Consider the following 25,105-nt stretch of genomic DNA (forward strand, 5'->3'; position numbering starts at 1 on the left):
ATAAAACAACGTGATATGACAGTACGCTTTACAAAACGATGTGTATGGAGTACGCTGTATTGTTATAATTGGGTCAAATATTCGATTAAAAGGGTCGTTCCGTGGCTTTACTCTGTAATCAAAATGACAGGACGTACCTAGTGGGTACCTACTGAAATATTTTATTCATGCTCTGAAGGGTAGCTTCTGTATAAAAAATACTGGGGAATAATTATTATTTTGTTTTTCTTTTAATACTGGGTGAAAATTGCTTAATTTAATAATATTGAATTAAAGTTGTGGACCAATCTCTCAAGAATGAGTGTGGGTTCGTTCGATTTCAGGACAGGAAAGTATCAGTGCAACTTTTCAAAGTGTGTTCTTTCTAAGTAAATTTTGGACACCAATGAGTGATTAAAAGGATACCTAGACTTTAATGTCTGAAATCACTAACCTGCATTGAGCAAGCGTGGTGATTCACGCTCAATCCTTCTCTGTTGAGAGGAGGCCGCAGCCCAGCAGTGAAATGATATTAAGGTTAATTATGATGATATTTTTTCTCATACACCAATGTCACCTTGACAATTGACGTAACTAAAATATCACGAAAATAAATATATCTATAGAAAATTGTTTTAGCAAAAGAAAACAAAAGTCTTACTTTGACAAATAGGTTGTTTTTATTACAAGTTTATCCTTTCAGACAGTAAAACGATGTCGTGCTCACAATTATACGATTAAACCTGTCTAACTAAGTAACCTCCGCCCACCGCTTTGTAAGTTTATCTTTTTAACGTATTTTTTATTTTTTTTCTTATTTGTTTAGTCTTCATATTGATGAGAGACAACTTTAATGAATTGTTTTTAAACAGAACTGAAGGAGATTCTCAAATTACAGCAACTATACTTTGAAGGATAAGCTCAGGACAAATTAAATTAGCTATGCCAAATTTTTATATTTTTAGAAAGTAAATTGCCAAAATGAGAGTGCATATTATGGTCTTATAAATATGGTTTTGAATTAAAATTACGTGAAAAAAATAAATATTCGTATACGCAATTTCTTTGCAGTATTTTTTTTCGATTGTATTTGTCGTGGTAATGCTATCCTTTTTTATAACAGTACTTAAACGAAACTGACGAAATGGCATGTTCAACTTAAGTACCTGCTTTACCTTTCGAGAAAAACAGCCATTAATAAGTGTAACAGTATCATAAGCCAAAACAAAAACACCCATTTACCCCTTTAGCTCTAAAGAAAAATACCCTAAAAACGGCCTAATATTTTTTTTACCCGATTGTACAAACCTCGGAGTAATCAAAGATGAGCGGAGATGCCATAATGCAGGTAGGTCAGGCGCCTTATTCTAGGTCAAATTTGTACGGTGGGCATGACCAAAATGATCAGTTACGAGTGAACTAACGAGGCGTTCGGGTTCTTTGAGACATCTGTCAACGATTGTTGGTATTAAAAAAAAATATCGCGTCCAAAGAAGACGCATAAGGGCAAAGATAGTAACGTTCCTCGGCTCTCGCACACCCGCATTTTGGCGCGCTATTTTCTTAAGTGATTTTCCGTTATGGCACCTCCGCTAGTCATTTTATTCTCCATGCCACAAACTCAACTTGTACCTCGCACGATATGGTACTCGAATACGTTTGACTCATATTTCCTCATCTTACTACCAAGCATGAATAATTCATAAGCATATTCTTTACAACGGACAATTTTTTGTACAAAGATGTTGCTTCCGACCTCGCCGATAAGAATCTAGATTGTGCTTTTTTTACAGTGTAACAACATGTAATTTTTATTTCTCGAGGAAATTTTTCGATGTCCGTTCGGCATTGAGCGTCATTTTCGTGGTATTTGTAACTTGGAAGGCAGTAGGCACATTTAATTCTGTAGACGTAGTTAGGTATCGAAACTTAGTACAAATGGTTAAAATCCTGACTTTGTACAGTTGGTTGGTCAGTACAGTTTATAATTTGATTGAATTTTTATAGTTTTTAGCCACCAAATATATTAGCAATTTTCAATCTGAGTAGTGAAAGAATATTATGAATTATTTTTTCTTATTCTTAGAAAGTGATAAAGAATCGAAAGTGAGTAAATAAAAATGTTTGTCACCGAAAAGACATTATTCATCAGGGCATAGATTGATTCGGAAATCACCTATGTTTTGAAACATAATTTCTCAACACCCATTGTTATTCCACGTCCACCCAAAAATTCATACGAAGGCTTCCACATAATTCCAAAATTATATTCGAGCAGGCTTATATGATAAAGCTGAAACGAGACGCGTGACGTAAATAGTGAAACATGACGTCACTGTCCGTTGACGAATATATGGCTTTTACTGGCTTGTTCCCTTTTACTCTAAACTCATTGTTTTCTGTTAGCAAAGTTTTCATACATTTGTTCCAGTTGGGTCCAAAAGTAGAACAAAATAAATGAATTAAAGTCATCATCAACATCATCCTCCTGCCCTTATCCCAACGTTATTTGGGGTCGGCGCAGCATGTTTTCTCTTTCCATACTCTTATCTGCCGTCATCTCGCAAGTAACATTCTTTCTTACCCTATCGACTTTCACATAATCTATCCATCGTTTCTTTGGTCGTCCTCTTCCCCTATACCCGTCCACGTTCAAATTCCTTCCTCATAGCTCCAAAAAATTGTGTATATTGTCAGCAAAATATCAAAATTATGTCTCTGTACTTAAAATCTTGTGGAGCTCGGGGGAAGCGTTTATTTTTTAAGAATTGTTGTTTTCGCTTTGAACCCGTTGGGAAGGAATTTATGGAGCAGGTGGGAAGAAGCCCTTTCGAACAATGGTTCGAATGATAGGCACGGCGAATATCTCGTTATAGTGACGCTGTCAATTTGAAATAGGTTTTTAGGCCTTTTATAGGACAACGTTTGGATGATCAACGTTTTTTATTGCAATGTTTTTTGATGAATAATATACAAAACCATTGAGATTTTATAATATTTCTATTGAAGGTTTGTTTTAACATTGAATTTACATTTTCCATGTTTCAACGATTTTTCTTTCAGTGGTTTTGCTTTGTATCCCTGAACAACAGCATCATGAATGTACCTAATATGTAGCCCCTCGACCTTACGATATTACATTAATAATAATCGGTTCAACGCATGCAAAAACAACATATTCCTTATTTGGAAGTTACGAAATCATAAAATGCTATGGGCACAGCGAAAGAGAGTGTCAGACTTTTACTGACTGAAACCACCTCTTTCTAAAGCCGAAGGTGTTCTCAGACCTCGAGAACTCTTTCTAATAGCACCATTTTGCACCTGACAAGCATAACGACACACTACGAACATTATTATAAAAATATTATTTAAAAAATCTCTAATAATAAAAACAAAAGGTACTTCTTCATAAGAGCAGAACATACAGATATTATCTTGGTGCATCTGCGCACTGCACCTGAGTGCACCATTACATGGAATTGAACATAAAGATAAGCTGCCACTTCGCACTTTAGCTTGTCATAAGATTTTCTGTTAAGAATGGAGATGGTATGGGGAAAATGGCTTGTTTTAGCCGACAATGTAAGGATGAGTTTTGTATGAAAGTTACTGGTACTTACTAACTTAATGAGGTGTCTTAATTGAATTTAAGTCTATGTTATTAGCAGTTCTCCACGGTTCTGTTCTGATGTGTTCCATACCCTATACATGGATATAAGTAGAAAATTTACTTCCTCAGGCTATAGATATGTGTTGGTACCAAATATTTAAATCGGTTCAACGTGAAAGACCAGATATATGTAGTTATTTTTACATTTATAATATTAGTGATGATATAAAAAGCGTTTTTCGAGGGAACTACGGATCTGCTGGAAGAGATTTCATTGGAAATAAGTAGTGCCTTTGCACTACTTTATGTTACTTCTGCTTCTTTCGCATGTTTACTGTGTACATAAATGGTTAAATAAATATAACAAAATTTGGGGTAAAATTATTGCCCAAAAGCACACCAATCATATTTTTACCAACAAAGAATCTTACATTAATTGCCCACTTTACTTTTAATACTATCACAAACATGACGAGAATTTCCATAAGAGCACCTTTTATTTCAATAATCCTAACGTTATGAATAGTAAGGAGCTTAGAAAATATTGCAAATATAAAATGGAATAACAGACAATATATTCTAGAAGTACCACTGCTAAAAGATTATGACGTAACTATGTCCGCTTGATGGCTCGTCCACTAGAAAGCACTCAACTCTTGTAAAAATATTTTAAAACATAAATGGCCTTGCTTCAAAATCTTAAACATCTGTTGAACACTCGTCTAAAAATATGTGGCTGCAAAACCGACCTTATTTCAACGTCATAATTTGTCAAATGTCCTAATTTGAAATAAGGTCCGTTTTGCAGCCACACTTTTATAGACAAGTGTTCAACAGATGTTTAAGTTTTGAAGTAATTCTGTTAACATTTTATTTTTTCATCGACAAAATTCATTGTAGTCAAGTTCTTTAAGTAGTGGTTGACCTCACGCTCGTAATTTTCATTTAATAAGTAACGCAGGGTGTTTTTATTCACACGTTCCACTTTCTATTCTGGAGGGTATTAAATTTGTAGAAGCTGAAGTTGCTCAAACAGAAATGAACCAATAATTAAATAGCCAGTGTAAGAAAAATCGGCTGGCTGTAAGAAAAATTGGCTGTTCTAATATAGAGGAAATATATTTTTGTTTGTACCGATTTGAAAAAATCTTACACTGTTAGGTAGACACACTATTGCCGAGTAACACAGGCTATTTGATCCATGACCGGGCAGTAGTTCCTGGTACTAAATCGCGGAAAAACATTTAGTCTGAAACATACCGTAGGTATTTTAAAATTAAGAGATATATAATATAGTCTCCAATAAGTTTTTTAACAGTCTACTCTTCAAAAAAAAAATATAAATAATTTTTGACCTTTCAGCCAAATATTCATCGGTAATCAACGCTAATCAGTATGATTTTTAATCGTGAAATGTTAAACGCTATAAAATTCATGAACATATTTTTAACTATAAAAAGCATAAACAAAATACATAGTTAATTACTACTTACTTAGCATTCATTTTTAGTTCAAAAACGGCCTAATTTATAATTAACGTTACAATTTATTTTCACTGAGTGACATTTTTCGAGGTAGGAACTTTATATAGAAAAATATTGTGAATATGGTGAATTTTTAGGATGTAGCCGTGTCGTATTTCAAGAATGATACATAATTGGTTCCACGTATCGACAAGCAAAACGGTAACGAGATACCTGGAAGTGTGACTTGTTTTCAGTGCTGAAAACTGATTGGACTGAATTCAGTGTTGTTTTAAACAACCCTCTTCGTTTTTGCTTGCTCATTTGCATTGAATATACCTACTCAGAAACAATGTGTTTAATGTGGTTCTCAACCCTGCATATTGTGGTTGATAAGATTTTTATTTTCGGTCATTTTTAATAATGATAATTTCTAGAACTACGAAACATATATATATATATTTTTTTTAATTTATTTATTTATCTTCATATATTTACAATTACAGGTTAATGGTTATTAACATTAAAGAGTAAGGTTCACGTACATATATCATTTATAGGCATTTTTAGATGGCATCGTAATTCTTGACCTAATTTGTACGCAGGTGAATTAGTAGGTACACAATGAAAATGATTCTCAGAACTGAAAAACAACTCGACTTTACAATGATATCGATTTAAATCGAAATAGAACGAAGGTTTTTCTAAAACGTATTACAACGAAGGTTCCACATTCGTTTCTTGGTATAAACGATAAAGATATAGGTACTGTTACTGTTACTGGTACAGCCTTGTTATCGTCCCACTGCTGGACACAGGCCTCTCTCATGGAGAAGGATTGAGCATTAATCACCACGCTTGCTCAATGCGGGTTGGTGATTTCAGACTTCACAGTCCAGGTTTCCTCAAGATGTTTTCCTTCACCTTTTTATCAGCCATTGGTGTCCAAGATATACTTAGAAAGTACATACAAACTTAGAAAAGTTGCATTGGTACTTGCCTGACCTGGAATCGAACCCACGCCCTCGTACTCGAGAGGTTGGTTCTTTACCCACCAGGCCACCACAACTTTTATCGAAATAGTACGAAGGTTTTTCTAAAACGTAATACAAGGAAGGTTCCACATTCGTTTCTTAGTATAAGCGATAAAGATATATCGATTTTCAATCTAGGTTAGCATGAAGTTTCGTTCGGAAAATGTAAGTAAAAGAGATTAGACTTTCTAAGGTAAATATACTTCGAGTAGATTGAAGGGAAATCTGGTTTATTGGAAAATTATGGCCTTATCTTTCACTTATGGAAAATATAAGCTGCTTCGCTTATGATGAAGTGAATAATAATGTCTAGTTGTAACACGAAATTAACTAAACCTACATTATAAAAACTTTACTTAATGAAGATTTTAATAGCACTTTGATATAATATTTCTACGAACTTTGAGATATCTGTCGTGCATAAGCGTGGTGACCAGACACATTTTTTCTGTGTTTGGTATTATATTAGACGTGTCTATTTATACATATATGTGTGCCTGTCTGTGGCATATTTTTTTAAGGTTCCGTACTCAAAGGATAAAACGGGACCCTATTGTTTTCGCTCCTCTGTGTGATTTTTTTGTCTGTTTTATAAATAATCGTACGGAACCCTTCGTGCGCGAGTCCGACTCGCACTTTTTATTATTTAATCAATGCTCTGTGTATCGTTATACAAGCTGTTGATTTGCATCCGTGCCATATTCAAGGACGTAATTATGCTAATGATTCTCGACCCAAATCGTATTTTTTTTTTTTTCGGAATTCCATCAATGTCATCTAGCCGTATTTAAACTTGGCGCGTGTGTTACTGGCCTTAAAACCGTGCTGCGCCCTCACACAAACGCAAACACAAAGCATACGCATCGATTATTCATAAATTTCATTCATAAAATTGGATTACTTCTGAAATACTACGACATTACAATGACAAAAAAAGCAGTGCATATTAGCTATTTCCCGTCTACTGTAATTCCAATCGATTATTTACGTATTTTATGTCCTCCTCCTGACGTATGGCACAAATGCAAATCAACAGCTTGTATATTTCACACATTTATGACAGTACCTTTAGTTACTCTTGATCTTGTCTTTACGATGACTTACTTCTACACAAAATATTAACGATCAATGTTTCTTTCTTTCCAGAATGCGACATCCCCCACAACTTCCAAAACTCAACAAAAGAAGATAGCAGTCACCTAAAATGACTATTAATTTAAGTATATCATGTAAAGTGCTACAAATGTGACCACGAATTAGTGCCAAAACAATGCTTTGCTGTAGAGAACTTAAACTACTCTACGCCACTATAGTTCTGTTACTTGAAGCCGAGTTGTTAGTGAACATAGGTGCTATGGAGTCGAAAAGGTCTTCCATTTTGGTTGCGCAAAACGCGGATGACTTAAAGTCTTTAGAATTATGCACGACAAGGAATCAACAGCGGCTTGGGAGCGTGTTTGGAAATTTTACAAGGCACCACAAAAAAGGTAAGAAAGATTTTTTTTACAGAAGACTTTCATCATACTGTTTGGTATTTTTAAATTATAGTAATAATAATAAAAAAATATTGCAGTACAGCTTTCAGTATGTAAGAAGAATACGCTAATACAGAGGTATGCTAGATACATATAGGTAATACATGTCTCAAATGTGTCCCGGGTAAACCACTTTTTGGAACCGGTTAAAATGCCCCTTCTGAAGCTTTAGACTATCTGTATACCAATCGGTTTGGTAGTTTCGGCATGTAAGTGAGACAAACAGACAGAGCTACTTACGCATTCATAATAATGGTAAGGCTAGATCCAGACATAGGGTAGTCAATTGAATCAAGGATATTATGTCTTGCCCCTTCACATGTTGTTCTCGTGGTTAGTAATCAGAGAAACATAATTATTGTCTACGTTAGCTAATTGAACAGTATTCTATGACTAGGCAACTTAGGTTAAGTTGAAACTTAATAGCTCTTCCAAATAATCGGAACTTAAAGGTGACTATAGCAACTCCTCAAACACACAACATCACAGGACTGTTACAGGATTTTGAACCTTAACATTTAGATTTTAAAGTTCATTTTAAAGTATCAAGATTAGGCGTTCGATACATTATTCATGCATTTAAAATAAGCCTTTGTTGATTATAGGTTAAGGTTTAAAATAACGATCTAAGGCCTTAACATTAACGCCTTCGAAATTCAGTTTTAATGATAGTATTTGTGTCTTGTCTTCTTTGAAATATGTGGGCACTCTTAACTTTTGGCCTAACCTACTGCTTACAGACAGTTATTTGTCCAAGAATAGTCTAACAATTAAATAATCATTATTTAAATAAACTTTTAGGTATTAGGTATGTCTTTTAGGTATGTGTGTGGTTATTGACTTGAAGATTTGACACACGCATAGACAGAGAAATCCTTGCATTAACACAAGACATAGGTACATACTTGTATCTACCTAAACGTGAAATATTTTCTACGTCATACCTTCCTACGTTTCTAAGTCCTACGAATCTTTAGATAACATTTCTTTTAGAAATACTAAGCTTTCTTTGCTGAAAGCACATACAACTAAATAATTTCTATGAAAAAAAACCAAGGGACCTAATTTCTATCCTTTATAGCACTATATCAAAGTTTGCAAGAAAACTAGTAACAGTCCAATATTGAATTTGTAGAAATTTCCACAATGTTCTAGAAAAGATTCGATCGTTCCTGATTCAGCGGTTCTTATCTATATAATATGTCATAGGAATGGACATTTGGGACTCCGCGAACGACGCTAGTGGAAGTTATATGAAATGAAACTTTCTATCTAGACTAAGTTGAAAGCACATACAGCTAAATCATTTCCAAGAAGTATACCAACGGGGCCCAGCAAGGCCACGGTCTGCCGGGGCTTCGGGATTGTTCGAAAGAGTTACCGCGGCCCTGATACATAAAAGGCCTATGACGGAACACGACGGCTTTTAGTCAGTAAGAGTCTGACACTCCCTCACCGCTGCTAACCCACAGCAAGAGGGGTCATTTGATGATTTTTGACGTCGTTAAAAAAAAAAGAAAAAGGTCACTTTTTCTCCAAAATCTCTTTTTGCACTATACCAAAGCTAGCAATAAAACTACCAAATAACTTCAACAACGATTAAGTTGAAAGCACATACTAAGTACTTAATAATTTCCGAGAAACATATCAAAGGTTCTAATTTCTCCAAAATCCTTTATTGCACTATACCAAAGTTTGCAAGAAAACTAGCAACAGTACAATATTGAATTTGTAGAATTTTCCACCATGTTCTAGAGAAGATTCGATCGGTCCTGACACAGCAGTTCTTATCTATGTAATAGGTACGTCATAGGAGAACCAAATGACTAGCGGAGGTGCCATAACGGAAAATCTCATTAAAAAGTAGCGCGCCAAAATGCGGGTAAGAGGGGGCCGAGGAACTTTTCTGTTTGTCCCTTACACGCCTTCTTTGAACCTGATAATTTTTTTGTAATACCAAAAATCGTTGGCAGATGTGTCAAAGAACCCGAATGCCTCGTTAATCATCTCGTAACTGATCGTTTTGGTCATGCCCACCGTCCGTATTTGACCTAGAAGAAGGCGCCTGACCTACCTGCATTATGGTATCTCCGTTTATCATTCCTTGCTCCGTGGTAACACGTCATAGAAATGGACATTCGGAACTCTGCGAACGACGTTAGTGGAAGTTATTTGAAATGAAACTCAAATAAAAGAATATTAAGGAAAATTGCGATAAAAGTTTGTCCTCGTTTGTTTTTTGTTTTGTTATTATTGTGAAATTGGGTTATGTGATGTGAGGTTCTTATGTGTTGGATAGTTAAGCTATAGTTCGATAATATGGTTTGTAAAATACCTACTTAATATCAATTAAAAGCGTTTCAATAATCATCAATTAACCTTAGTCCTTCAATGAAAGTGTATTGAGAGATTTCAAATATTTAAACTCGAGCGTGTGTGTCTGAGTATGAGTATTATCATCTATGTCTATTGGCATCTTAACTCCCAAACAGATCAACCAATATTGTTTTTATTTTGTTTCAGTGTAGTAAAAAAATCGTGATACTAAAAAGGGTCCAAAAGTCCACTACCTACTAATATAGGGTATATTACATCCGTCTCTAAATACAATGTACACCTGATGGTATACTGACAACTTTTAGCTACATCTTTACTTAGTATTCCACCCAAGTAAATCCAAGTAAACACTTCAACATCGACATCAATTAAATCAAACGTTTTCTGATTGCAATCTCTCCACTTAATACAATCCTATAATCGCATCGCCGGAGTCCCCCGTGAATGGGGACTGCGGTCTATTTCCAACGGGAAACACGACCTACTGACACACTATGCGCTAGCTTGTACACTACTAGTGTTTAGCTGTGACTCCGTATTGGTATAATTGTAGATTATTAGAGAACTAGCTTGTGCCAGCAGTTTGATCGGCATCTCGTGATTATTCTTTCGTGGGCTAGGGTAAAAGTGTGTAGACTTCCTCGATATCTAAGGCTGAAAGAATGTCCAAAACGGTCCATACGTTCCTAAGATTAGCTATGTTTGTGTTTCGTCATTTAGTCCCTTATCATCATCATTTGATTTTTATTGCAGTTTTACAAACTTTTAAATCTTAATTGCAACCAAATAAAATAAATATATCAGCTTATTTGTTATCGTACTACAGAGCACAGTCCTGCGATTCTATAAAATTCGATCAACAACTCGCATTTCACTTCGATTCGTAATGTCATTTCATACTTTAGGGGAGGTAGGGGAGGGATGGGCACTTTTTCACATTTATTGCATAAAAAATCAGATTTTACAGATAATCAATTTTATTGCCATTTCTTATGTTTGGCTAGATAAAATCAAAGAGCTATCCTAAAAATTACAATCAGTTTCAACATTACGAGATATTTAAATGGTTTAAATAAAACCGTCGACACGTCAAAATTTTGTTTAGTCTGACATGCTTTAGTTGGTACTTACGTAGTGTTTAAAGTTACTTTTTGCTTTTTATAGGGTTTATCGTTTATAACATTTTGTCATAATAATTGCGTACTTTTTTGGGTCGGGGTTTTTTTTAAATTTATAATTTTATTTTATTTCATGGTTTTTTAAAGGAGCTCCTTAATTTTTCCTTCTTTTTATGATGGGTTCGCTATAATTATGCGATCTCAGCCAAATGAAGCTGTTTAACAATCCTCATGACAAACTGGCTCTGGGAGAATTGCACAGATTGAGAAACAATAAAGATGGACCTTTGTTGATCCAGGGTTATATACCATTCTAGGGTTTCATCCGCCACATCCCATTTCCAGCATTAGGTTCTCGTCAATTAGAAACATGAAGAAAACTAGTCAAGACAAATTAAACGAGCCCAAACTCGATGGGTTTACTAAAAGGCAGTTCAGGGTTACGTCTCCTATCTTCGTGTCCTAACAGCAGACCAGCTCAGTGGTTTCAGAAGACATTAGTATTTCAAATTTTAGATCCCACATATGCTTGCAAGTAAACTGAGCGTGTAACATTCCTATCACACCTAACAAACGAGCTGATGACCTTGAAGACCTGAACCGATTTCCACCAAACATAGCTAAGAACACTCCCGAATGACATTCCTTTTAAACAAAAAAAACCGCATTACAATCGGATCATCCGTTTGGGAGCTACGATGCCACATACACACACACACACACACAGACACGTCAAACTTATAACACCCCGTCGTTTTTGCGTCGGGGGTTAAAAAGAATGGTTTGCGACGGGAAATTCCTAAAGATTTAATATAACGAGCAATACAAGAGGTATCAAAAGGTTAAAAAATAAAATTAACAGCTGATAAATATGGAGTCCCTAGATCAAGTTGGCAACGGTACCTGAAACAAGATTCTATAAAGGATTTTTAGCGCAGATTTATAACCTCACAAATTTTCACTGAAGAAGAAGAACAAAAATTTACAAATTATACATTACATGGTATGTCCAAGCCTCCCTACCATAGGGAGCATTGGACACTTTTGACTTAGTTTATAAAAAAAAAATCGGTAATAAAACTTAAGTAAAACGGTTTTATCTTATGTGCACTGAAAACTAGAAAATAAAAAATAGTTACTTACCTGTCAACCTACGTAGGTGGTCCCGGTCATATTAGACTAAAATAAAAACGTGGGGCCCATAAACTATTGCTGTAGTACCTCTTCTAGAGGTATAATAGGTGTGGATTGCATCGACTTACTATAATCATAACTGGAGATTTTGACAATCAATCATAAATAATAGAAAATACACATACCTTTCATTAGTTTTCTCTTTATAACGATCCGAAACCGCAACAAAATATTTAAGTACTTTTACGAGTGTTTGTTCTTGACAACTCACAGAAATGACAGATAGTCTATGGATGAACACCGTTACCAGTCGGTAACGTAAACTACCCAATAAAAAAAAAAAACTATGATCAAATCAGAATAAACACACACACACATTACAGTACACACAGTACAGTAGTTCATTTTTCTTACCATCTTCTCCTACATTCTCCTGGATACAGTTGTACATATATATAGTTATATATATATATATATATATATTATATTTATTTAAGCATAAATATATATTTTTATTATCTTCCACTGATGCTCAAATTGTGTTGCACCTACCACTTCTATTTCACCACCACCCTAAGGTAGACTGGCAGAGAACGCCTAAGGCGTTAAGTCCGCCGTTGTACAATGTGCAAAAAGTATTTTAAATAAATAAATAAAATAAATTAAATAAAAGGACCCCCCTTTTATTCTGATTTGATCATGTCTCCCAACTGCCCATCTCTCCCCTACCTCCCCTATAGATAGACAGATTTTGGCAGATCTGTCAAAATCTCGAGTTTAATTTAGTTCAACTTGTCAACACGCTCGATAGTGTAGCGCTAGTGTAGTTTGACAATGTCAATCACGAAACTTTAAGGTAGAATTCCGTGGGTCACGATTGTCGCAGCCGCGCGCGACAAAAGTCAACCTATGAAAATGTATGGCACCGCTGCCGAGGGCCGTGACAGTCGCGCGCGGACGACGAATTTCGTGAGCCGCTCGCGGCCGTACGCTTCTCAACATGGTCTAGCGCTTAATAACATCTATAGAATTTTAGTAAAACCAGAATTAAATTGTTGACAATGCCGCGAGCAGCTTACGAAATTCGTCGGCCGCGTGCGACTGTCACGGGCCTCGGCAACGGTGCCATACATTTTCATAGGTTGACTATTGTCGCGTCCATGGAATTCTACCTTTAGATCGAAGTCGAAGTGAGAGTGATGTCGAAGTGAGTTGTGATATTTTATAGAATCGACATGCTGGTCTCTTCTCGTACATAAAAGGAATGAGTGTTAATCACCACGCTTGTTGAACTTTTATGTCAAAGATTCACAATATTTTCTTCAATTAGTCAGCCATTGAAGTCTAAGATACACTTTGAAAGCTACATTTACTAAACTTAAGCTACTTTTCTATGACTGGAATCGAACGTACACACTCGTGCTTTAACAACTAGGCCACCACAACTCCAAATAAACTTTATTGTATTAATTCATTTCTATATTGTATTAATTTCTAGCTTTATCTACTCTCGTTACTCCTCACATCTATTTCACAAAGTCTATCAAACAATTATTCTCTAAAGTGCTACTGCTATTGCGCAATATGCTTTGTTCTGTGTTTGAACTTAACTAGGAAAGGTCACTTCTCATGTAACACAAGGTATGCCAATAAAGCAAACATAATTTGATACTTTGATGTTCATAGAAGTGAAGTAATTAATAATGTGTTTTGTGAGACTAAGGATTCGATCAATGAACTTTGGCTTACCGATACCTAAATCGAGATTAACCACGTGTAACAGTTTGTAAAGAGTTCTAAAAATAAATACATCTTATTCTAATTATATACATCATATTACGGCCCTGGTACCTACCGTTGTATATTCTACAGAAATTGAGGCTTGCAGCTTTATAAAAAACCTGCTTAATTATAAAAATACTTTCATCACGATATTATTACTTAAGGAATCTTGTTCCTTGTTAAAGATTTAAGGACTATCATAAGATAGGTATTGAGTTCCTATATAATGAATCGCATACACAGTGCGCTCACCAACATGCATACCCAGTGCGGTGAGTTTGGGCAAATACCCCCAATTTGGAAGAGACCTTTGTCCAGCAGTGGAAGTTCTTAGGTTGTGACGACAACATGATACCAGATCTTACGGATATTTGAATTATCTAAGCACCATAAAAAAACCCAATAAGATACTTTGACTTTGATCAATCATTTCTTTGAAACGTTAATCCAAAGTCAGATAGCGATAAAAGTCGCTTAACCTATAAAACATCGCCATTCAAATTGCCTACCTTTCAACACTTCTACACAACACGCAGATTGACAAAAAGCCCGAACAACGATGACACAATATTGATCGTACGACAAATAGTCGGTCACGCGATTGGTCCGTCTTTACCCGGGTAATCCGGGTCTGATTGCCAACCGGATTACCTGGAAGCTGCCTTTGTATTACTGTTATGCTATTAGGCCTTGATATTAAGGGGATGGCGTCATTTATAGAGGTCATTCGAAGTAAACAATGGATTGTGTTCAGTCTTCGAATGGTAGGATTAATGTTGGTAGAAATTAAGGAAGTATGATTGTTCTGTTGAGATTGATGATTACTTATATACTTACTATTCTTAATAACTATTAACTGCCTCGTTACTGTTATTATTCTTATTAACTGCCTCGTTGGTCTAGCTGTCGCAAGTGTGGCTGCTGAGCACGAGGTCTCGGGTTCGATTCCCGAGTCGGGCCGAAATCGCTTTGTGGGTTTTAGAAGACTTTCACAAAGCAGCCCGGAGCCTGGAAACTGGTGATTGATACACCCGTGCATCGGAGAGCACGTAAATGTCGGTCCTGCGCCTGATCTCTCGGTCTTCGGTCGTGTCGGATTACCGTCCCATCGGGCTATGAGAGTTAAGGAATAGTGAGTGCACCTGTGTCTGCGCAAATGCTCGTGCACTATAATATGTCCTGCGTAGTTGGCTAATCTCCTTACATGAGAACAGCCGCCGTAGCCGATAATCGGCTAGGAGGACATCATCATCATCATCATTCTTAATAGAATAAATGCGAAGTAAGTCTGTCTGTTGCGTTTTCACGCGAAAGGTATTAAACTGACTGCAATTACATTTGGTATAGAGCCTGAGAATGGACAAGGCTACGTTTTTTCCTGCTACAGCAAATTGTCCCAAGGGGGACACGGGAAAACCGCAAGTTATAAATAAATCTATACCACGTATTTGATCAATTTGATAAGTTACAAAACAAAACATAAAATTGAAGTCGATTGCCTACTTTTTGGGGTTTGTTTTAGAAATACTTCTCGAAACACTTTTCTATTTATAACGTTTCAATAAGGCCATTCAGAAAAATTAAAAGCCTTTAAATCACGAATCAAAATTTAAATCCAGTCACAAGTGAAATGATTCTGCTCAAAATTTATTTAATTTTCGGCTTAAACCCCATTCAAAAATGATTAAATGTATCTCGTATCCAATTATTTGCTGAAAGCTCGTATGAAACAATAATTAAAGGCAAAGGTTTAGATGATAAACGAACTTAATTGAAATCTGAGATGAAATTCAATATTTTTGCATCAAAAGTCTTAACATAAGCTATTAATAGTTCATGAATAGTTTGGATTGTTTTTGTATCAATTTCGATTCTGGACGAATTCGTTAAGTGAACTGTAGTAAATACATAAGTCATAATTTAGCAATTTCATGTTACTATAACAAGAAACTTGCCCAGACCTTTCTAAAGCAAATCGTTCAAATTCAATTTCAGTAGTGGTTAAACTTCAACGAATAAAATTACCTCAATATCGTTAAAATACCACATACACGGCATACCACTCAAGCATTATTTTAATTTAAACATTAAAACTCAATATGAGAGCCCATTACAAATTCCGCGGTATTACGAAGGTCGTAAAAATTATGCCTGACACATTTACCTTTCCAGAATATTTTAAAATTTAAAACAAACTTTTTATTTTCACAGGTCACAGGAGAAGAACAACAACAACTTCTCCAACCCCAACAACGGTAACATTCTCAACAACAAATGGAGAAGAATCAACTCAAGTGTACACAACAACGGAATATGTTCTAACAACATATCCGAAGTTGCCGAAACCACTTCGCCTCTCCTCGCTATTAGATAAAGAATATAATGATGATGTACATAATATAGATAACATTATAGATGAAGTAACTTTAGGTAGAGGGAGACACACTAAACACGATAGAATAACAGACAAAGAAATAATACAAGAACTAGAAGAAACTTCGCTATCTAAGACTATGAATAAAGTTAAGAAAATGTACAGAGATTCGACGGGTTCGACCGTTAATAAATTAAGTGGGAAAGGCGGTAAAGCTGGTATATTTTTGACTGAAAACTGTACAACAGTTATAGCTCAAATAGGAACGACAGCAATACTGCATTGTGAAGTTAGTGATATCACTGAAAATACGGTAAGTAACAATTTTAATAACTATTTCTCCTTTTACAAACTGACCAACAAACAGCATAGCAACACAGTCAATCAAAATATGGTGCAATATCTGTGCAAGTTAGAGCTTTCAAAAAGATTTCTGAGAAAATAGGATTTCAAAACTTTCAAACATAAACGAACTAACCAACCCAAATTCAGTTGTGCCAAAGATAATCGAAAAACAAAATTGAAAGCTACGAGTTCCCATAACAATTTTGTTCTACGGACGTAGAACAAAGTATAACAATCAAAATGGAATTCTTCAAAAAGTTTGCAACAAACACGCACGGAACTTGAGTCGTAACCTCTGTAAACTCTCGAATGACTTCTAAAACTCCGACCAAAATGTTTGTTGTTCCGTTTTGAGAGAAAATTACAAAAATTTGTTTAGGCAAATTGACTAACATAACCGGTTCACACATATGGGTTGCGATCTCTTCGCGTATGTTAGCGTGATTGTTATAAATGGCGCTTGAAAATTGTTAATGGGTTTATTATGATTCTTTTTGAGTATCATAAGCTTCATAATTTAAATGTGGTGGTGCAGAAGTACTGATCATTTCCTTAAATAATCGGGGGTTTTTACTGAGATACCATTCCAATTTTGAATATTTTATTTTCGTACTACATTTAGTTCAAATCAAATCAAATCAAATCAAATCATTTATTCATTTTTCAAAGTACACATTAAAATACAACATTATTTCTTAGAATCTAGACATATGTGCTAACATTATAATTGCTTGAACTAGGTTAAACCTGTGTCTCAAGCGAAAAAAGACCTTATTTGCTAATTTGACAATATAAATTGACAGGCTAACATACAAAAAATTAAATAGCATCAAAAAAAAAAAAAAAATTAGCTAACATCATGTTAAGTGTTAAATATACTCTAAAACATAAATGGGATATAATATAATAGCTTAAAAATTATGATTAAAAGTCAATATTATTATAATCTCCGGCATAAGTTTTCACGATTTCCTTCAGAAGTTTTACTTTGATGATTATACACCAGTCAATGTTGTTCTATTACTTTGACTGGACTCTTTAAATAATAAATACTGTTTTCATTTGTTTGAACGCTATAATTTTAATGTCATCAATGTCGATATTTAAAGAATTGTTATTGGTACTTATAACAGCAGTTTAATACTATTCTTTATTACCAATGGTCAAACATTTGGCTATTAATATTACACTTTAGGCTTTTAACGATATGGCTTATCATTTGTTATGTCACTGTCATAAATAGTGTATGAATTAATCTAGCTAATGATGTTTGGGAAAAGGTGATAATAATGAACATGAAAACATTGTTGTTTGTCTGTATGTCACGCTCTTATGGCTGCCACTAAAAACGATGAAATTAAGAAAATGGCAAAGGATCAGTTTTATTAACATTTTAGGTAATATTTTCTTGTTAAATATATATAACTTATGAAATTACAAATCTTAACAAAAAACTACGAAGAAAATAAGATGTCTTGTTAAAAATCTAAAATTCTGAGCAATGATTGATAATAAACCTATCAGTTTGGCAACTCAAAACTCGAAGTGACAATATCATTACGTTTAACAAGTTTATGCTTTGCCAAATTTTGACTCAATACAAAACTTTTATTGGAGAACTTAGTCAAGACTTTTTGGCCTGATAAAATTTAAAGTAAATTATCAAAACTTAACTGGTATGGCCCAGGCACAAGATATGATAAGCATATCTGTGATGCATGTTAAACAGTGGTACTTAGCTGCATCTGATTAGACTTTAAGTCGACTCCAACCTAGGATAAATCTAGGCAGATGATGTTTGGTTCAAATAGGTAATCGCTCCATGCAAAATACCAATACTTTGCTGCTGCATTCGATTTGGAAGCCGACCCCAACTAAGGAAAAGGCTAGGCAGATGATGTTGAGTTCTTGTAGGTAGTCGTTCTATGCAAAATAATAATACTTTTACGCATCCAATTAGGCTTGAACCCAACGCCAATTCACTAAAAGGCTAGGCAGATGATGATTATTGAAATTAATTATTTTACCAGGTGACATGGATAAGAAGAAAAGACTACTCTCTGCTATCAGTCGGGTTGGTCACGTACAGTGCTGACAGCAGATTCTTCTCAGCTCACGGCCGACATGTAAAGGTAAGACAAAGTGAGAAATGCTACCATTACGGTAGTAAGCTGTTTTCTGTACTGCTCCTTTGGGGTATATTAAAGAGCTAGTAAGGATATTACTTTAATGTTTCAAATGTCTAGTGTGCAATAGCCTACCTGAGTATTACGGTTTTTACCCAACTTCGAGGAGGAAGGTACTTTTACTTGTTAGTGTACCCTTTGCGAAAATTATTTTGAATTGTTATGTTAATGGTACGATAGTTTTTTTTTGGATCTTCACATTTTGGAAACCTCTTCTTTCGAGAACCAATTCTCTGGGTTCTATCTTCTCAATAAAATCTTCCCAAATGTAGTAGGTTTGAACTAAATACGAATAAAAGGTAATCCCCACTGTCCCCAAATTCAATTAAGCCCTAATTAATATCCATGTAAAGCACGGCTGTGGTTTTATTTTCATAATAATTACTTTGTTAATGGGCGAATGCATCGCGTAGTGGGCTGGGCTTTCATTGTGTGGTTGTAACTCGGTGTAAAGGAATTAATAGCTGGAAACCAAATTCATTTTTTATTCAGGCGAATTTTTCTGGAATGTGATTTTAGGTGTTAATGGATAGTATTAGATTAATCGTATTTAGAAGGGATTTGAATAATGCAAGATATATCGGAAATTTCATTATTACGTATAGAAACAGAAACTTAAATTCTTGCGGCATCCGACTATCCAATTATAAGTAACAAAATAAAATAAATCTGTATAACTTAAAAATACTCGAATTTCAATGCAAATTATCTATAATAGTATATATAAAAATAAAACCCGCTTTCCGTTGTCACGGCATAACATGAAAACGGCTTGACCGATTTGGCTGAAAATTAGAGGGGAGGTAACTTAGACCCGGGAGAACGTTTTATGAGTTTTTGTCACCATCCGGCTGAGGGGCGCGGGTGAAACCGTGGGCGAAAACTAGTACTAAATAAAATAATATTCGAAATTCAAATTGAAAAAAAAAACCGATCTCAAAATAATTACATGCCAAAAATAAAAATTGTAGACGTTAACTAACTACAGACGCATTTAAAATATAAACAAATGAACGTCCATTCCAAACCCATGTATCGCTTTCATAGGTAACAAACACCAAAAAGGTGTAAAAAATAGGTTCTACCTCTAACTGTTTATCTCCTACTCATAGTTTAGAGAAACAGCCTCCCCGTTTATTACATAAAACAAATCGATCGACTACAGGTCAATGAGTTCGACCCCGGTCAGCGCTATCTAAAACCGTTTGTAAGAAGAATCTGTTAAATTCTCCGTTGCTTTAAAATCTCTTCTTCAGTAGATTTTGTTCTATGGAGGAATTACTTCAGGTTGAATGAGTATAAGGGATGTGTTAAACTGGGTCAAAAACTTAAATAAGTTTGTGTAGTATCTGTTTACATATGCATACTTATATCTACATTTTATTGTGTTAAATTAAAAAACTCATGATTATTTATACACTAACTTTTAATCTGTCTTAGTTTTTGAATAAACTGTTTTACTACTTTGATGATTTTGCTGAGTGAACAATCTTCCTTGATTACACCGTTTTGCATTTTTCTAACAATTTTTCATAGCACAATTATTATTTTTTTCTCACATTACATCTTAGCTTAATAGGCACAATAACTGTTTAAGACCAAAACCTCTAAATGATTGCCTAAAATTCTTCACAGAATTCACAAAATCAGCGAACGTTCGCAACTTCTCAAAGTTACGTAGGTACTGACTCTAATCTGAGGAAATTTGTAAAATATTCGTTCGTTGCGGTTAGCGGAAGCAATTAATCGCTGGGAGGTCGATAAATGAGCTTCTGATAGTTCACGTTGATCGTGACTAATGATAGTTCTTTCCATGCGAGAAAGTCCCCAGAGAGTTGGGTCCTGCTGTTCAAGTTTATCCATTTTTTGCCTTATTACGCGGTTCGGTTCTACGCAAGTTGTCTGTAATCAATGTAGTTTATTTATTTATTAAACTTCTACCGTCTTACCACAAAAACTTTTAAACGTCAGTTTATGCCTTGTCTAAAAAAATGTCAAATTATGACGTTGACATATGGTTCATTTTGCAGCCAAAATTTTATTAGACAAGTGTAAAACAGGGTTTAAAGTTTTTGTAGTAAGGCCCCTAATATACATGATAATATTCGATGTGTAAAATAAGTAATAGATTCGCCATTTGCCAGAGACTGGTAGTGTGTTAGTTAAGACATTAGCTTTGTAAATACGCACACACGACGACATAAAAAATATGCAATCCCTTGATTAGTTTCTTTTGAAAATGTACCTTTATTCGTATCAAAAATGAACCAGATTTTTTCAACCTTCCAAATGATCTAAGCACTAAAAAACCTATTTTGATTTCTTGGAAATCATGTATACAACACACGTTCCACAAACTAATTTTAAATTTACGAGGGCTGTGCCCTTATCGATATTAGAAGTATCGATTCTATTATAAGAAATGGGGACATTGGAAGTAGGTGAAACTTGAGGACTTAAGTGGGTGGTAATCAACTGTCATATCGTATTCCGCGAGAAAGTTATTGATTTGGACCTGTAATTTAGTTGTGGTGACAAGAGAAAATTTTGAAGCAAATTACTGTTGTAACAATGGCTGATGTATTACGCTGCTTATTCGCGTCTATTTTTCTGGGTAGGTACTTGGATAGAAAGTACTCTATGGAGATTTGCAGGTTCTAAACTGTCTTCTTTATGTCACCTAATTTGGTCTAATCAAATCGAAATTGGAATTGGATGTGTTGTCTCGTATGCAGAAATCCAAAACTAACGTTGTTAACAATCTATGCGCTGTGATGATGATAATGGTCGATGATAAGCAGACTTCGTCGACGCAATATGTCATTCTCTTCCATTTTCACCTGTTACTCGTCATACTGACACTCACTCCCTTCCTATTCATATCATCTGTCGATGATAAGCAGACGCTTATGTCAATATGCCTTGTAGAAGTAGCTTTGTCTCTACGACAAACATGAAAACTATTGCAAAGGTTAAGAACCCGTCAAAAGGCAATCAGATTTCCCCACAAACAGTTGACTACCATCAACTTTTGTAGCCAATAAAAGGTGCCGTCAAATCAGGCTGTTATAATAAAATTTACCGACTGCAAAATTAACTTTGAATAAGACCATAGTGCCTAATAAAATAGGGTCAAATAACCAGACTGAAAGACTGATAAGTAAAAGGTCTTGTAAGGGGTTTCAGTATCTTTTGTGTGGTTTCAATGTTGTCTCGAAGTTTTGGTCCTAACAATAAGAGTATGTTTTCATTAATATTAATGGATGAAACTATGATTGTATTGTGTACTGATGTTGTCGATATTTGATTGAATCAAAGATTGATTGAATTCTGTTCTATTTTGAGCGCGAAATAAATAATATGAATAAGAAATTGAGTGGTCACATGATTAAGAGTTATTCTTAGTCAATAACATACTTAAACAATCTGGGAGTTTTTGACCCTAAAGAAACTGGTACTTCTATCTATCCATTTCATAATACCATAAATGAAAATGATGGTATTATGATGAAATGATGGATGGACAAAATGTTCATTTTGTTTCCATGCCACTTTTGGCACTTTTGCCACTTTTTCCCAGCAAAACATATGGGATGTGGTGAAAGTAGGGTGTTTTGGGTGCTGTCTTTTGTAAAATTTTAACTTTCAAAACTTGCTGTTTTACAGTCAAGTTTGAATAGATGATTTTGAGTTTGAAACTATTCACATGCTTCCAAAAGTCACAGGTCACCATTTTTGTATCTCATGAGACCCATAAAATCGATATTGTCAAAGTTATAAAAGTTGCCGCAGATACCAAATGTAACTTCAGCACGAAATACAAAATATTACATAATATTAATATTATTTTATAACATGTGTATGTACTAAGCTTTGTTCAAATAAACACCCCAATTTCGGGGAAAAGCGTTTTACTTAATGTTGTTTTGATTAAAAATGTATGTTTAATTTAGATTTGTTCATTATAATTGTATGTTTAGTATTTTTAGATAATTTTTTGAACCGTTATATTAATGTAACTAATTTATAGGTGTTGCTTTTACATACATATTTTTAAGCGACTTCTCAAAAAAGAAGAAGTTCACAATTCATCAAATCATGTTTTTGTCCTTCACCCCAGGTGTTTCCCAATAGAGTTGGCGATTACAAGCTTTCTCCTTACATGTTGAGATTAACTACGTGTTTCTACTTATTTGGATCAATCCCACTAATCAAAAGATTAGCCTAGCTCTAATGTGGTGTAAAATCGTCCTTTCAAATCAGCATTCGCATCTATCTAGACTAGTATTTCCATGTGACCGATCGTCAATCGTTTCATGAGCTGTTAAGCGTTCCGTACACTGGATCTGGGTTCCATTCAGAGTGGAAGTGACCGATCTGGTATTTTGTGAAGAATAAAATAATATGTATTACAGAAAATAGTGTGAAGGAATTAATGTGTGGATCAGTCTTTATGGATGATCAGAAAAACTGTTTACTTGTGAGATGTGTATGAGTTTCTGTCTTTTATCATAGATAAATAGAATGTGGTATTGTATTGTGGTATACACGTATTCGAAATACAAGCTCAGTATTTTTGATACTTTATGTAGCAAATGCGGACGACGTAGTACGAAATACTTCACTTTAACTATACTTACGTTTATATGTATCCAAATAAATATGCTAGTTACAATTTCTTTACTTTGTAATTTCAAGACAGTTTATTTGTCTTTCGCATGACTTATGTAATGACACATTGAAGAAAGTTGATCCTGTCTGAAATGGTAGAAATTTTATAAAGCATCCCGCATAAGATCTTAGTATGCAATTATCCATGTTGTAGACTTAAAACATAAAAAATAAAACTATAACCAAAGGTAAAATTAAACACCTCTACATAAAAATATGAATACCACGGATAACGCAAATGAACAATATCAAAGCCTGACAGCCAAGCTTATTAGCATGCAACTAACAATAGATTTGATTCGTAGAAATAATTACCAAAATGAATTCGTTCACGAACATATCGATGCGGCAAACATAACTGAATTTTCGAGTGACATATTGCCAATTTAATATTGCAGTAACCAAAAAGCATTTTGGTTTCTATTATGCCCACATAATGCTTATAAATTATTGTCAGCATTTTAACTATACCACAGTACACCGGCCTCTTCTCTTACAGAAAAGAAATTATCGTTAATCACCATAACTTGCTCAAGTCGAATTTGAAATTTCAGACTTTAAAGTCCAGGTTTCATATATGCCTATGTTATAGTTAACATTCACTCAGTTTTTGGTATCCAAAACATCTTTAAGAAGCACATATTACAAGTAAGAAAAGTTACATTGGTACTTGTTTGACCTGGAGTCCAACTCGAAAATCCGTACTTGAGAAGAGTCACTACAACTAAGCCAGCAAGACTTCTGACTCGAGCTAAGAAAGGGATAAAATTGAAAACGGTAGGGAGACACTTAAGTAGGTAAATTTGCGGATCCTGCAAATTCTAAAAGCATGAGAAAAGAAAAATGGTATCCACATCGTACGCTAGACTAAACCAATGAGGAATAAAAACGAGGCATGCATACAAAATGTACCATAAATGTGTTATAGTCTGCATTTCCTTTGTCCATGGACATTATAAAACGTCTTTGTCTGTCAAGAAATATCCGCTTGTACCCGCTGATTCAATTTTCTTGCGGTTCTCCTACTGTTCAGTCTAGCTTTTTATTAAAGTGTTACAGTGTGTTAGAAGAGTACTTTTCTTATTAAGATGTTGGCTCACAATTATGGGGTCGCTTGCATCAAGTTTAATGGACAGTTGAAGTAGTTAGTGAAGTGCTTGGGAATATTTTGAGCTGTAAAAATGTATTAATTAGTACTTTAAATAGTCTAGTCTTGTGTTATCATTTTTGATGGGTAGTTAGTGTTGTTAAGGTCACATTTTACATGTTCTCCTTTAAAAGTAAAGTCATATTTTTTGTTGAAATTTTGGTACTTTTACATGTTTTAACGTGCGTGTAATAAAAACAAAAAACAACCACTTATTTTCTTCAACGTCACATTCACTCCAACGGGTAAACCGTCATTCCGTGAAGGGCATAAAAATAAAGCTTCCATAACACACCCACCTCAAAACCAGCCTATTTTTCCCTGATTAAAATCATCAACACCAGTGCCTTTACACAAACACTTTTTATACCCCATACATCTCATGTC

At 34.7% G+C, this 25,105-nt stretch overlaps 1 protein-coding gene across 1 annotated transcript in view; it reads left to right on the forward strand.

Annotated features, from left to right (window-relative positions):
- Positions 1-25,105, forward strand: part of LOC124642391 — a 114,891-nt gene that overhangs the window by 74,078 nt on the left and 15,708 nt on the right. The window contains exons 2-4 of the mRNA XM_047180798.1: positions 7,236-7,576; positions 16,207-16,682; positions 18,745-18,846. Of these exons, the coding sequence (XP_047036754.1) occupies positions 7,360-7,576; positions 16,207-16,682; positions 18,745-18,846 (795 nt within the window). The 5' untranslated portion in view covers positions 7,236-7,359. The remainder of the gene's footprint in view (positions 1-7,235; positions 7,577-16,206; positions 16,683-18,744; positions 18,847-25,105) is intronic.

This window comes from Helicoverpa zea, chromosome 24 (genome assembly GCF_022581195.2).
Source record: "Helicoverpa zea isolate HzStark_Cry1AcR chromosome 24, ilHelZeax1.1, whole genome shotgun sequence".
Lineage (NCBI taxonomy): Eukaryota > Metazoa > Arthropoda > Insecta > Lepidoptera > Noctuidae > Helicoverpa > Helicoverpa zea.